Source organism: Rhinolophus sinicus, linkage group LG01 (assembly GCF_036562045.2).
Source record: "Rhinolophus sinicus isolate RSC01 linkage group LG01, ASM3656204v1, whole genome shotgun sequence".
Taxonomy (NCBI): Eukaryota; Metazoa; Chordata; class Mammalia; order Chiroptera; family Rhinolophidae; genus Rhinolophus; species Rhinolophus sinicus.
The window spans coordinates 93,776,741-93,793,196 of record NC_133751.1 but is presented as its reverse complement, the minus strand read 5'-3'; the positions used below and the strand labels follow the sequence as shown (position 1 = coordinate 93,793,196).

Sequence of the window (16,456 nt, the reverse complement as noted above, 5' to 3'; positions counted from 1 at the left end):
CTGAAAAATAAATTTAAAAATTTGAAAAAAAAGAAGATATATAAAAGCCAATAAGCACATGAAAAGAAGTTCAACATCATGAGGTATTAGGCAAATACCAATTAAGCTAGAATGCCAAAAATAAAAAGACTGATCACACTAATGATGGTGAGGCTGTGGCGCAACTAGAACACTCTTCTTACACTACGGATGGGAGGATGAAATGGTACAATCACTTTGTTTGTTTCTCTTTTATAACATTAAACATACACTTAACATACAGCCCAGGAATTCCACTCCAGCTATTACCTTAAGAAATGAAAACATATGTCCATAAAATTGCTTGCACAATAATGTTTCTAGCAGCATATTCATAATATTCCTCAAACTGGAAACAATCCAAGTACCCATTAAGAGAATGGATAAACAAATTGTGATAGATTAATACAATGAAATTGTGCTCAGTAATAAAAGGATGAACTAGTGATGCATGTAAACTTGTGGATGGATTTCACAAACATGGTAAGTGAAAGAAGCCATACCAAAAGAGCATATACTGAATGATTCCATTTATATGAATTAAAGAAAAGCAAAACCAATCTACTGTGATAAATATGTAAAGAGTAGTTATTTTGGGTGATAGGGTTTGACTGGGAAAGTGAATAAGGAAACTTTTGGAATGATGGACATGTTCTATCTTGATTAGAGTTATAGTTACAAGGGTGTATACATTCATCAATACTCAGATTGGACTGGACACTTAGATCTATGCATTTCACTGCATGTAAATTTCACCTCAATAAAAAGGTTATTTTATAGTTTGATATTTATTGCTAAATTGACTTTAAAATATCAAATTTATCAAACACTAATTATCAAACTAAGGTGAGATATTAATTTGAAATATCAACTCACCAATATTAATGATATCTGTGATTCCAGAATTAGGACATTACAATCAGCACTGAAGTAGTCCCATATTATTTAGCTTTTGTGTTCACAAGAAGTCACATTAAAAAGTTAATCTCTGAAATGTTTTAAACTGACATGTATATTTAACTACCAGTGTTATTTCTTTTTTTTTTCTTTTTTTTTTTTTTTGGTAGCAGCATGGTTTATTAAGCTGTGCGTTAGTATAGGCACTGGGGCTTGCCCATGGTGTTCTGGGTGTATAAAGCCAAGACGTTCTGCCAGTTGTTGTTTTTTTCGTTTTTGTTTTTTTTTAATTTTGTTTATTTATTTATTTCTATTGGGGAATATTGGGGAACAGTGTGTTTCTCCAGGGCCCAACAACTCGAAGTCGTTGTCCTATCTAGTTGTGGAGGGCGCAGCTCACTGGCCCATGTGGGAATCGAACTGGCAACCCTGTTGTTCAGAGGTCCTGCTCTAACCAACTGAGCCATCCGGCCACCCCTCTACCAGTTCTTTTTGAGAAATGACACAGGAAATTGAGAGCTAAGTAGATGTTGCACAAAAGTTCATCACTTACCCCCTTCATGTGGCCAACAGACATTGCCAGACATGGGACCTTATTCATCTGGGACTTGACTACGGATTTCACTTTATCGACTTTGGCTACCATGTTCTCATTGTGGGTCAGCAAGGAAGGGAACTTGCTGGCCTTATTCAAGCCTGGGCCCAGGATGCGTGGGACCTGCTTGATCGGAGACTCTGAAGCCAAAAAGGCATCATACTTCTTGGCCAGCTTCTTGACCAGCTTCTCTTTCTTTTTGAGTTTCTTCAGCGCCTCAATGTCCATGAGGGGGCTATACGCAGCCTTGGCCTCGTCACAGTGCTGCTGGTCCCCCAGAACACACCATAGAACGTGGGGTACGGAGTGGATTTAAGCCTGCTGGAGCCCGCCTGAGAAGCATTCATCCTTCTGAGGGTCAGAGTTCTTCAAGCTGATCTCCAAAAACTTCCAGTGCTTATGCTGAATTCTGAGCAGGACTTCCCGTATCACCTCCTAGACGGTGTCGTGGAGACTCCACTATTCACGGTGCCTCACCCCTCAAAAACCGGAAAAGAGCTCTTTCTTCATTCTTATTACAATGTATTTATAAGAGATTGCAATATAGAGTGTTTCCAGGCACTTTTTGTACTTCTTTTTAGAGCCTTTCTTAACGATAAGTTTTTTTTATTAGTATAATTATAAGTGACATGAAAATTAAATTTAAGTGTAAGGTCCAAAATTATTTTTAAAAAGTATAGAAATATTGGGGTGGCCGGTTTGCTCAGTGGTTAGACTGCAGTGCTCATAACACCAAGGTCGCCGGTTTGATACCCACATGGACCAGTGAGAAACAACGGCTTGAGTTTGGAGCTGAGCCACCAGTGGGCTCAGTGGTTACAGTGTGGTGCTCATACCACGAAGGTCGCCAGTTTGATTCCCACATGGGCCAGTGAGTTGCGCCCTACACAACTAGACTGAAAACGATGACTGGACCTGGAGCTGAGCTGCGCCCCTCATGGCTAGACTGAGAACAACGACTTGACAGAGAGCTGATGGATCCTGGAAAGACACACTGTTCCCCAACACTCCCCAATTTAAAAAAAATACAGAAATATTTTAACGCTCACCAGTAATTATAATTTTATTTTGAATACGATGACAATTTTAAGTGTATAACTAAACTATTAGTAAAGCTCCTAATTCTTCCTAAGATGTAAAACATAAATACATATTTAATTGTTCAGAGACAGCATAGGATCCTTACTCTGTAGAAGTATGATTAGATTCCATTTGTATTTAATATAAATCCATGTACTGTGAAGTTAATGATATTTCTGAGCCACAGAGATGATAAAGTCATGAGGAAAAGGGTTTACTTTCCCTTAAAATATTGAACACTGCACTTCCATGAAAGTCTGTATTATACCATTAGGGCCACCTCTATGCTTAAACTGTTGTGTCTTCAGCACGTGAGAATAAAGTGAGTAATGTATCAGAAAATATACTGGAAACCTGATAATAATAATAGGCAGGTTGTTGGAACTATGGAAAGATCCATTTTCTTGGGGACTAAGAATGTATAAGATTAAACTAAAGGAATGAATATAGTTTGGTTATTTAGGTGTTGTTCAGCTAGACTAACAGAGTGTGTATGGAATCTGGAAGACCAACAGATCCAGTGTGAGAAGTCTGACCTTGACATTGGCCAGATAATCAACTTGGTTAAGCTATGTAATCTCTCTGAGCCTCATCCAAAATGAGGGTAATAATATACTTGCTGCATTATACTATGTGGAGTACTTGTAGGAACCTATATAAAATGTTTAGTACACTGCATGGTAATAGTAATTGCTCAAGAAATGTTTGTCATTATCATCACCATCACTGCTATTATTGAGTACCAAATGAAGGACTGAAAATCCTCACTTTAAATCAATTAAGTGAAATGGCTGCAATATTTTCAGTAGGTGGATCAGTGGAGAAAAGTGCTTAGTTCATGCTTTTGAACAGCTTACTTCTTTTAATTTTTATGTCTAATTGGACCGTTTATTTCAGGCCATTGCTACTTTATACATCAGAGTTTCCTTAAGTCTCTACTCATAGGAGTTCCTCTTCCCACTCCACTTTCAGGAGTGAAGTTTCCCCCAGTCCTCTACTCCATCAGGTCAACTACTATTGCCCTTTGCTTTTCCCCCATTAGTCCCCGGGATTTCATGAAAAGGAAACCTCGTTCTGGAGTGAGCAAAGAATGCCTGCACCATCCATCCTTCCCATTCCACTCATGCCCATCACCACTCACACTGTGGTAAGCAGAGCAGAGCTCCTTGGGAGATGTGTTCTTAACATCTCAAGTTACAACTTGGAATGTTTATCACAATCACTGCTAGGTCGCAAGTATAAGCTGTTTCTTAATACCAATTTCATGCCTCATGTATAAGTATTATTATTTATAAATTATAAATAATTTTCTTCAGCAGGTTTAAGAATGAACCACCATAAGTTTTAATGACAAAATAATTTCAAGGTTAAAACAATGTATTATATTTTGGGATAAATAGCTCCTTTATAAACGAAGAATTACCTTTTTTTTTTCCTAGTTCATAGAAGCAAACTCTTTTTGACAGTACAAAAAAATGGACTAACCCCAAAACGTTATTGTATGAAAGATTATCCTCCAGGATCTGGTATGAGAAACTTCTCTTTTGTAAGAGAGAATCCTAGAGATCATAAAATAGTACACAAAAGATAACAAAAGGGCTCCAGTCTTTTTCCACTGCTCACCAATTCTTAACTTTGGCATACTTGCTTTTCTTAGCTTTCCTATTCATCAAAAGAGAAGTATAGATCTCATTTAAAAAAATTATAGGAAAATATCTGGAATACTTGAAGATAAAGATTTGCCAGAAATGTTTCATCTTTTCAACACTTAGCAGAATCACAATTTATTTACCTTTAAAAAAGTAGAGTATGTTTATCTACAAAAATCAAAGGTCAAATTAAAAGAACATAGTTCTAGCAGACCAAAAAGGAATCCACATTAATATTTCCCTCAGCCAACACCTCATTCATTTTCCAAGATAATCTGACAACGACAAAATTTCAAAGCTATGAAAAATAAGTGAAAATGGCAAGTAATGTGCCATCATTATTACTATTATACATATATTTTGACTTAATTTTAAATATATGAGTTGTACTCAAAAAATAAACAATACAGAAAATATAAGCAATACTGAATACTATTCAATATTTATCTAATATTTGTACATTCTTCTGATAAATTATAAAAATAAGATATGTAGATATTAGATAAAGGGTAAACAGTTGCATTTTGAGATCAAAATTTTGTGATTATATTTTTAACTGCCCACAGATAGATATTCAGTATTTATGAACAACTTTTTAAATAGAAAATGGGTTTCAGTAAAAAGCAGGAAGATAACATACAGGCAATGAAGAAGACAAATCTAATATGATTTTTTTTTGTCTTAAAAAATAACCGTCAACTACAGAACAACCAGATAGGTTAAAGAAAAAGAATCATACAACAGAAGCAAATTATCATGGAAAGCCACCAAAATTTCCAAAAGGAAGAATGCTTGCTGGTCTGTCTATTGTGGCTGCCATATGTGCCTGCAGGAATCCCCAAAGACAAGATTGGAGTCTTTCTAAACCTCTGATTACATCCCTGTTTTAGGCCCACCTCAAGCAGCCTAAAGGTTCTGTTAATCAATTAGCTGAGGTGCGGTGCTAAGCCCAGAAAGAGAGCACTGTAAGAAGAGAGGCTGGAGCACAGGAACAAAGCTATCTACTGCTGCGGAGGAGCTTTCCTTGTTGTACATATGCACATGGGTCATTGTTCCATTCTTGAAGAACCACATTAATCAATGCACCTCTGAAATAGAGAGTTGGCTGTTCATCAGTGATTTATTACAGAGCCCAACATGCATTTGACAAGAAACAAGTTGGTAGTTTGGAAGCTGAGACCAAAGCGGGGGAGGGGAGGGGAGGTTTGGAGTAGGAGGGGTGCAAATGCAGACACCAATCAGTTCCCTGCAGCAGTCAGAAAAACACTTCTGCTGACAATTACAGTTACAAACATCCATGCTTTCCGTGAAGGCCGGATGTATTATTTTGATCAGCAGAATTAAGAAAATGCTGTGATTTTAAACATCAAAAAGAAAGGGCAGAGAGAGAAAAAAAAGAAATCCAAGGTGGGGAGGGAGGGTTGTTGTAATCAATGAAAAAGGACTCTCTTGTTTTTCAGAACGGTATAATCTTCTAAATTGAATTCTTGCTTATGAACTATATTTTTAAAGGTTTTCATACAAAAGACAATCATATATATCCCGTTTTATTAGGTGACACAAATTGTAAAGTCCAATAGAAAATGAAATATAAATTTAAAAATCAGTCATATTGCACTAATTAAATATTCTCTTGTTTAACTTGATGACCACAAATATGACGATATCAGTTTTAAAAAGCAACATTTTCTGAAGGGAATGGGGGGTCATGTGTGCTTTGGCAGGGTTTGTCACTATCATCACAAAAGTTCATTCAGTAAACGTCATTTGAGCAAAAAAACAGTGGCTGTGTTTTAATGGTTGTTTTAATCTGCAACATAATTTCTTTGGAAACAAAAGCCATTTTTTAGAAATAACAATCACATATTTTAAAACCAAAATCTGGATACAACATTTGATGTGGTTCAAATGACCTATCTGGCAACAGGAGTGAATTTTTCTCCTTTGGGACCCTCCTAAAAACTTAAGTATCTATCATTCACAGCAAAGGAAGCTTGGACAACTCCTTTCAGTCCTGGCTGGGCCTGTGGCTGCGTCCCTGGCGCTGGCTGCTGTGCCAGCAACCAGAGTTCTAGTTGAAGCCACCAACTCTCCACAGAGGAAATCAGGGGGATTCAGCCAAAGAGGAGAGCACTGACCTGCTTGCTATTTTGATGTAAATACTTAAAACACAGTCCTAGAAACCCCAAAGCAGATGTAAATTCAAGTCAATTCTCTGAAAATCTGAAGGAAAAAACAACGTGGGAAGACAGACTAAATGAATTGGTAATGCCAGTAAGATTTGTTAAATAAAAGAAAATGTCACGGGGATGTGAAATACAGTACGGTAGACATAGTCAATAATATTGTAAAAACTATGTATAGAGGCAGAGGGGTACCAGACTTATGGGGGATCACTTCATAAATTATATAAATGCTTAACCGCTACACTGTACACTTGAAACTAACATAAAATAATACTGGATGTCAAAAGTAAATAAATATACTTTTGTCATATACTTAGGAGCAATCCTCAAAATTTCAAAGATGGGAATAATGAATGTTTAATCAATCCTATTAGATAAAAGTAATTATTCATCACCATTCCCATATCTTCAACTGCTCAAGACATCAAAACCTTCAGAGACTTACGACTATAAGAAACAGCTGGTTTTGGCCAATTATGTTCTGGGCTGTCAAGATTCATTATAATCAAATGGTTCCTTCTCCCTATTAAAACAGGGAAAATTATTCAAATAGGTATGTTGATTGTACCAGGAATTTTAACTTGATATGAAATAAAAGAATGTACCCAAAGAGGATTATGTTGTCCTTTGCGCTTTAGTTTCCTCAGCTGTAAAATGGGATAATAGTACTAAATGACAGGGTTGTTCTGGTAAGTGCCAAATAAATGTTCCCATTTGTGTAAATTTTAAAATATTGGTCAGTGTAATAATTCCATCAAGGATTTATAAATGCTTTCCTAGTCGATTTATTATATTTATCCATCTTGTATTCACACAGGAGGAAAAGTGGGGGAGGATAAGGGAGAATTCCTTAGCATGAAATTACCTGCTACAGGTAGGTACACCAGCAACCCAAACAGCGAACGCATCTGCCTACACAAAGATAATTCTTACCTGACAACTTGATGGAGTCAATAGAAAAGGTACGAAATGACAACAACACTGTTATGATTTACTTCTATGGTGTGTGCAGACAAGGGGCATGCACATACACTCCCACATACACATTAGGTTCCGCTAGCTACAATCTATAGATACGTTTCTGTTAGGAAACAATTTGGTGTAGTTGTGAAAGTGACCAGTAGCTCATGCTTCTTTTTCTAGATCTTGAAGGTCTAAGACTAGTGATTTCAAAACATGGTTAGACAATAGAATAATCTAGGATCTTTTAAAAATTCCAAAGCCAAAGTAACACCTCAACCCAATTAATTCACAATCTCTGAGGGGGAACATAAGCATCAGTATTTTTATAAGCCCTCCAGGTGATTTCAGGGCACAGATAAGTCTGGGAACTATAAATGTATCAAAACAATTTTCCAGGGAGGTAGCCTGGGAATAGCCCTTATGTATCTTTGTATATCCCAACTAGTGAGTATATTTGTCTTTTGGTTAATTTTGTTCACTAGTTCACTTTGTAGAACTTAAAAAATGTTCAATTAAAATCTTAAATTAACGAATACCGTTTGAGTGAGAACTCTTACGGTGCAAGTATGGTTCATATGAAAGCAGCCTGCAAAGCCAAGGACATATTTTCAAAGGGCTATCATTGTACTTCTTTTAATTTTTTTGTAGTCCACTATAACATTTATTTAATGCTGACATGTTTTTAAAATAAATTTGTAAAATGAATCACATTTATATGGCCATTGTTAAAAATTTTAAAGCAGGATGTCACTAATACATCCTAATTCTTCAGTTGGAACAAAAAGATGATGTAACAAGGAATCTGAATGTTCAGATTTTTGACTTGGATATACCAAACGCTTGTTAATGTGCAACTTACATAGTCAATGGTAGAACTCAGATGTGACATATTACAGTTAGTAAACAAAAATACAAAAAGAAATAGTACATATTTTACACTAAATAAGTAAATAAATAAATAAATTCCAAAACGATTTTTCTGTTTTTTGTTTTTAAATAAATGTTATTCATGTTTTTAAACCAAAGGATGAAGTGGGTATGGACCAGGGACTGGCAGGGAGAAAGAGAATAGGAAATCCAGGGGCACCAACAGTGTGGCATGCCAAAAAAAAGCCAGGCATTATCTATGAGCCAGCACATTTGTTCTTTCTCTCCCTTTCATTTGATTTAATCCCAACGTTCTGTGCCAGGACTTGTACTCCAATGTTCACCAAATTCTGGAGTCATTAACTGGCTCAACCTTAAAACAGTTAAGTATCCTTTTGATCTATGTTGATCATAGAATAAACATGCTACTCTTTTTTTCTCCTTCGTTTTTAAGTTAAAGCAATTAGATGCTGAGGAGCAACTTAAAGAGAGGAGCACATTTTCTGAAGATGGAAATCTCAGCTCCTGTAAAAATGTCATGCTAGGCGACTTCATATACTCCGCAGCCATTAAAGGTGTGGATACCTTTAACTGCAAAGGACACAAACTGTAATAACCTTATTAAGCAACTTACAGAATTGATTGTTATTTAATGGTAATGTGTTTTAAAATCCTGGTCAATAGTTATTCCTGTGCTTTTCAATAATCAATGGAAGGGTGCAAGGTTATACTGCACTCAAGATAGACTTTGGTTCTAGTTGACGTACTCCTGTTTTTGTGTTAGACAGTATATAGGAACTTGGAAAACTGGGAATGTTTTCTCTCTGAACATAAATTTTCTTAACTATAAATATGGCACTGCTATAAACAACAACAAAAAAACATGGTTTAAAAGTAAAGATCTTATATTGAAAAGCTGATATTAAACATTATAATTTCATTTAAATAGTAAAATAAATGCAAATGATAGCATATATTTACAGATTTTTCATCACTAGTCCTCTTTTTTTTTGCCTATTTATTACAGATAGTGATTGTTTCTTTCGAAATAACATCATATAGAAAAACACACACCCTATAGAACAAAAGCAACCTCTAAAAATTTGTCAATATGCTAGGTTAGCAGTTGGAATTTAGACAATGAGATAAATGTAGATAACTATGAACTGTATTATGAAATGAAATTGCTTTCAACAGCATCGCTGTTGCTTTAGGACTTCTTGTCTATACACACAGTTTCGAACACTGCAGTTGCTCTCTGGGTACCAGGCAGGAAAGCCTTAGGGACTCTGGATGTGTGAGGCTATTATTTCTGGGCTTTGGCAGTAAGAAATACGATCTGTGCTGCAGGAAAAATGCTGAAACCAGAAGACATGCTAATTTAAGGTCTCAACCAAAGGGAAAAAGAAAGTTCAGTTACACATAATTGTACTTCTCTAAGACAGAATCAATACCAACATATTAACAAGTAGCTGTTAATATTTAACATGGTTCACCAATTAAATTCTTAATAAATTTAGGATTATTTCATAATTTCTATCATTTTCAATATCATAAACATAGAACGTAAACTAGAAAGCAACTGCTAAATATTTAATTCTCTAAAATATGTGTATGGATTCATGGGTCTTAAATTATTATATCGAACAATCAGAATAATTTGGAAGGCCTAAGAATATAAACCTTTAAAGTTCTTAAACTGTAGATCTGATAAAAGAACTTGCATGGTGTTCTTAATAAAAATGCTGTCTGCCTAATTAACCAAAACATTATATTAATAAATGTATTATGCTTTAAAATTAAATCTTAAACATTGAAAAAATTTTCCTGGATTTAGTTACACAAAAACATCAGTTTCAGGAATAACAGTTTCTACTCATTTTATTTTCACGTATACACTTGCTTAAAAAATGAGGGTATATCAATGAATGTTTAAGCACGCAAATATTCACCTGTGATTTTTGAGTGCTGAGAATGGAATATTTCCAAATTGATTTTTATATTATCTTTGAAAACAAAAATATATTATTTGACTTAGAAAGTATGTTAACTGATTTCCAACATGAAACAAAAACATTATCTTTTTTCTCCAACATAAATGTCATGTTCAATGGAAAGAAGAGCAAGTGGAAAGAAATACTATTATAGTATTAATTTGACAGAAATTACAAAAAAAGAAAAAAGTAAAATAGAAAAATGAAATGTAACACCTTTATTCATCGCATCTATCTCTCTCTCATTATCTATCCATGGAGACATTAACAGCCTCACTACAGAGAGAGAAATTGCTTGTTCATTTATTGTGAGAATCTTTTGCAGATAAGTGGCAATTTGCATTCTCATGAGGAGTGTATGGCGATGTCTCATCTGGTCCAATGCAGTATGCAATTTTACACACAATGTCATGCTGACCTGAAGTAACTAGGATATATTGCTTGCATAAGAAACATAATGGGTAGGGAAAATATCCACATTCATGTCTCCCAGCCCACAATTTCATTAGGACATGACAATCAGGAACACAGCAGATTCCACACCTGCAAATAGTAGGAAGTTAATTAACCAATGAAATATCATCACAGATTTTCATTCAGCCAAAAAATTAATAATAATAATGTAAAGTTTACAGACAGCAAAAGTTTTACACAACTCTTCAACATTTACAAAGAAAACGATTTAAAGATATGGATGGGAGTATGCCTTAAAGAAATTTTACTTTAAAATACAGTAAATATAAAAGTGAAGCAATGGAAAACATTAAAACTTACTACTAATTATAGATAATTTTTAGTATCCAGGAGGGATTTTTTAAATAATGCCATTTATTTTAAAATGTTCTTTTAAATTGTCAGAAAGCTTTTAAAATTATTTTCGACTAAAATCAAGAGGGAAATTTGATTACAATGGGAGTAATGTATCTTTCTCTAACAGCAATGATTTAAATATGTGAAAAGTGAAGGCTGACAGGCATAAATTGGCTCCTGTCTTTTGATATTTAGAAGATGCATTAGCTCTCTTTTCTTGACAGAATACAGTATTCCATAGGTAGATTAGACTCCATCAAATGTCTACACTAATAACTTTTGTGATTGCCCATCTTTCCATTACAGTGGCCACTTTTCCCATTGTTTTCTTTCTATCATTTAGGACTGGAGAGGTTGGGGTGGGGGAGAAAAGGAGGAAAAGATTGTTTTCATGAAATATAAGTGTCCTTTATAGTTCTCTCCAGAAAAATACAGTTTATTTTCTTATACTGCACTCCAGGTCCATCTCAAACTCTAGAATCCTTGTCAAACACCAACCTAAAAGGCAGTAAAACTCAGACAATCACTCAGTCCTACTAATCCATGGCCACTTAATATTTGAAAATCTTTGATGACTTTTAAGGCCTTTGTACCGGTAAAATATTTTCTGTGCTCTATGAAATAAATATTTAGAATTTTATAAAAAAGCCTTAAATAATTAAATGAACTAAAATGTTTACTAACACTTTTAATATGCGGTAAAACAGAAGTGTATTTAAGTATGCAAATCATGTTTGAAATCAAAGAATCAGTTTAAGTCAAAGACTTCTCTTATCTATACTATCTCCATAGAGAATAAATCCCTGTCTAATTTTCAAAGATTAAGTGATAGAAATTTCTAGACTGTAAACTAATTTATTTTGCCTTCTCTTCTGCTAGTTGAGTACATAAACGGTATCTTTTCATGTAATAAAATCTTCATTTTGTGTTTTCTTAGGAAGGTAAATTAATACAAAATTTCTTTTGAAGGGAAAAATATTAAACATTTATTTATTGTTAAAGGCACAATTTCTCATATTTTCCTAATATTTCAAGCTTTAGAGTTTCATTTTACCTGTAGTTATTTTTTTTTACTTCTAAGTCACAGAAAAATGTCATTATATTTAAGTAGGGAAATCTTTTGAAAATTGCTTATTTATATATACAGGGTTGAAGAATTACTTCATAAGGAAGAGGTAGCCATAAATTAATCTGGTGAAGAGAAATAGAACTCTCTTCAAATATATACAAATAATTAAAATCATAAATATAATTAAAGTTTGCAACTTTTTCTTACTATAATCCTCAATGAGGTACATTCTTTTGGATCCTCTTTTCTAACTTCAAATGCCATACACACCATAAATATTATGGTTTTCAATTTTGCCAACAGAAAGTGTTAGCTACTGAACAATTAAATACTTTCTCCATATTTAGTCTAATTTACTTTTGGAAGCTTTGTCCCACAACACACCCATGCCCAACACCTGCTTTCTAGCTTAACTTCAAAGGCATATTTCATGTAAAAGCATCTGAATGAAGGAGAAAAAACTGACACCACACTTGTTTTAGTTTCCATTAAAAAAAAGTATAAAGTAAGCAAATTTAGATTCAGTTCTTTAAGGATACCTCAGAGAATCATATGAAGTAACAGTGATTCCATATGAAGCACCTATAACAGGGCCTGGCACAGGGTACTCAATAAATATTAGGGGATGTGAGTATAATTGTACTGTTAGATGACTGTAATTATTATCATCAGTGGGTATGTATGTTATATAGATATATACACATATATGTATGCTTGTGTGTATGTATATATCTCAAATTCAAAGTGTATGAATCAGTTCAGTAGATTTAAATTCACTTCTAAAAACTCAGAAGTGCTGATATTGTTAATAGCAATACTAAATGGAACATTTAATTTTTTTGAACTTTTATGTACTATGACACTAATTCATTTTAAATATTCACCACAGCCAGTTCATCAACAGCTTATTACACTGAGACCAATTTTTAATTCTTTCTCTGGCTCTTCCAACTATCCCTGGCAAAGTTGTAACGGGTAAAAACAAAAAAAAATCCCCAACCATTAATATCTCATTCTCTACCCAAACTATATTTAGTATATCTGCTAGGAATTGGGGCTGGATAAATAAGCTCTCAAAGTAGCTCAGAATGACATGCTCTTAGTAAATGTTGGGGCAAGTTGGAAAATAATCATCCAAGAGAACGCAAACACTGTGGGCTTGTGTATGTACATACTCACACAAACACACAGACCCACAGACATACACACACTCATACATATTATTGCGTCCCTCATATTAGAATTCAGCAAAACAATGAACCCCGACAATTGATAGAGGAATTTCTATTTTATGTAAATGTGGTTATTTTTATTTAGTCAATAATCCATTCCCTCAATTATTGAACTAATGAAAATAACCCTCTATTATACCTGTATCTGTGTCTCAAGTTTGTTTTCAAACCGGCCCAATCCCATTCTTTTCAATTGAGGTATCATTTACTATGGTACAAACAATAGTCATTTTTACCTGTGGCCTTATTTGTATGTGATTCCCTAAGTTGCCTCTGCCATATTTAAGAGTAATTAAATCATAAGGACAGTGCAGCAAGAAAAATAAATTTTTCTGTTTAAACTGAAAATAGTAAATTATGAGATTAGACTTTGTCATTAATTATGAATTGACTTGACTACAGTACTTCTTCCTAAGGTGCCCTAAGAGGCTATTACTATTTCCCCTGAGAATGACTAGGTAGCCAGTACATGAACCTTTAGTTTCTGTCTTCACATACTGTACTCCTCTGGAATCTAAACAGCATTGGGATTTTTAAACTCCAGAAAGAGGGAGAGAGAGACAGGGGGAGGGACAGGAGTAAGGGGAGAGAAGACGAGGGAGAGAGATATATAAAGATATCTCTCAAACATTAAAAGTGTTGTTGCTAAAAAACACTAAACAAAACGACAATGTAGCTGAGTATACCTTGGAAAAGGGGCAGATATATACAGAGGGTGCCAAAAAAAATGTATGCACATTTTAAGAAAGGAAAAAACTGTATTAAAATTGTAATATTCAATATATACCAATAACAAAAGAATACAAGTCATGTTTTACTTCTGCAATTACAAGAGGTGCTCAAAGTGGTTACCATCAGCGTAATGTTAATACAGTTTTTTTCCTTTCTTAAAATCCATATACATTTTTTTGGAACCGTGTGTGTGTGTGTGTGTGTGTGTGTGTGTGTGTGTGTGTGTGTGACAGATAATGGAGCATGCATCATGAAAAATGCACTGTACTTCACACTTAAATATATTTTGATATTCACAGTAAATCTTTAAGAGTAGTACTCATTTTTAGATGAAGAGACCGAGCCTTGACGAAGTCAGGTGACTTGCCAACCCTCACACAATCAGCAAGAGTTGCAGGCAGGATTTGGATCTGAGAATGTCTGACCGACTTCAAAGCCAGTGTTTTTACCACTAGTATAAATCACCTCCTCGAGCTAACGGCACAGCTGTCAAGACTAGGTATGATGGTAGAACCACTGCATCCCTTTGATTAGAATTATGTTGACTAGAATTAGGTATTAGAATAATTCTAATCAAAGCGTAAGAACTGTATAAATGTGGAGGGGAGTGTTTGTTTTGGTTTGGTTCTTCTTGTTTGTGTTTTGTTTTATACGTAGATTACTTAGGTAGCACTCACAAGAACTTTCTTATTACTGAATCCTGAAGTTCTCCCGGCCATGTTAGGTTTGCTCTGACAATCATTATGAACAGACCAGCTGTGCAACCTCTCCCGTAAAATCGTTCCTAATTCACAGGGAATCATTTGGCCTAAACTCCTCTCTCCCATCTTCTTTAAAAAGCATATGTCACAGCTGCATTTCAACTAGACTCAAGTAGGGCCTCATCTGTGAGCCATCTCAATGGACAAGTAACACTCTGAAGTGCACACAAAATGGGACCGCTAGTGCCTTTCTGTTAATTAAAACCATCCCCAAAGCCACTGACTTGGCCTTTATGATGCAGCTTCTCTCCGTGTTTGCGGAGTTGAGTCAACACATCTGCACCTGCAGGTTGGCTCATGATGAATCAAATGTGAAAACTGAAGTGATCCTTGAAAAACAGGAGGGGTGGACTCCTTTTTCCTAACGTACACCATTCTCCTGGACCAAGAGTATATGTGCACATTCAGTCCAATATTTGGAACATCACTATTATTGCTAACAAAGGAATGTTAGACATTCTAATACCTTAAAGCAACTGTTCTCAAATGATCTCATGTCAGGAGCCTTTTGCAATCTTAAAAATTATTGAGGACCCCAAAGTGCTTCTATTTATGGGAACGGTACCCATGACACAATTATTTTAGAAATTGAAATGGAGAGGTATTTTAAATATTTATTAATTAACTTCAAAGTAAAAATAACCCTATTGTAGGTCAGCATAACATTTACATGAAAAATAACTATAATTTGCAGACAAATTTCGTGAAGAACAGTGTTTCATATTTTTGCAGATTTTTAAAGTATGTCTGGTTTAACGAGTAGATAGCTGTATTCTTCTATCTACGTCTGCATTCAATCTGTTGCGATATATTATCTTTTGAAATGCATGAAGAAAATTCAGCCTCACAAGTACATCTACCTGGGAATGGGAGGAGTATTTTTATAGCTTTTTCACATAATTGTCAATGTTCTTCTCTCATACTACACCAACATTCAACATGTGGTAGTTCCCTAAATGTAAGTGTCAATGTGGAATCTGAAACATCAGTAAATTATTTGTAATCTGTTATATTAAAATCCATCATTTTATCTGGAACTTTGAATGCATCTTTTATCCATGCATGATTTTGACCTTGTGGATTCCCTGATAGGATCTCTGGACACTATGAAAATCTCTTGTGGGGTTGGGGAAGGCGGGCGAGAACTCTGAAAAGAGTATGAATGAGTGAATCTAGCAGAGTGACATTAGAAGATGCAGTAATTGGACAAAGAACTTTATAAAAGGGTTCAAGATTTTGGCTGGCTCACATTACGTAGCACTGTATGTTTAACACTGTAAACTAGACCTGTCCTAGAGATAGAGCCTCCTAAACTTGGTTTAGAGAGTAGAGAGTCAGTGGGACTATAACCTCCATTTGCTCCCTTGGCCAAATTGACCTTTTGAAGTGAACAAACTACTATATGTGTTAGTCCTGGATATACTGACATACAAAGGATGACAATTCACAGCTAGTAAGAAAAAAACAGAAGGAAAAAAACGGCACTGTGAGCCATAAAGGTCTGATAAAATTCATGGTGTTCTCCAACTCTTATTCCTTCACTTCTGGAGAATATTCATGACAAGTTTGACAGTTAAGTTTATGGTCAGTAGAAATAATATCA

At 34.8% G+C, this 16,456-nt stretch overlaps 2 protein-coding genes across 12 annotated transcripts in view; both read right to left on the bottom strand.

The window, feature by feature from the left end:
- ROBO1 (roundabout guidance receptor 1) overlaps positions 1-16,456 on the bottom strand; it is a 1,112,802-nt gene that overhangs the window by 281,576 nt on the left and 814,770 nt on the right. The gene's annotated exons all lie outside the window — the stretch shown is intronic.
- LOC109457246 (large ribosomal subunit protein uL1) lies at positions 1,127-15,152 on the bottom strand. The gene is given in 2 exon segments (XM_074316843.1): positions 1,127-1,945; positions 15,078-15,152. Coding segments are annotated over 2 exon segments (669 nt in total). The 3' UTR covers positions 1,127-1,351.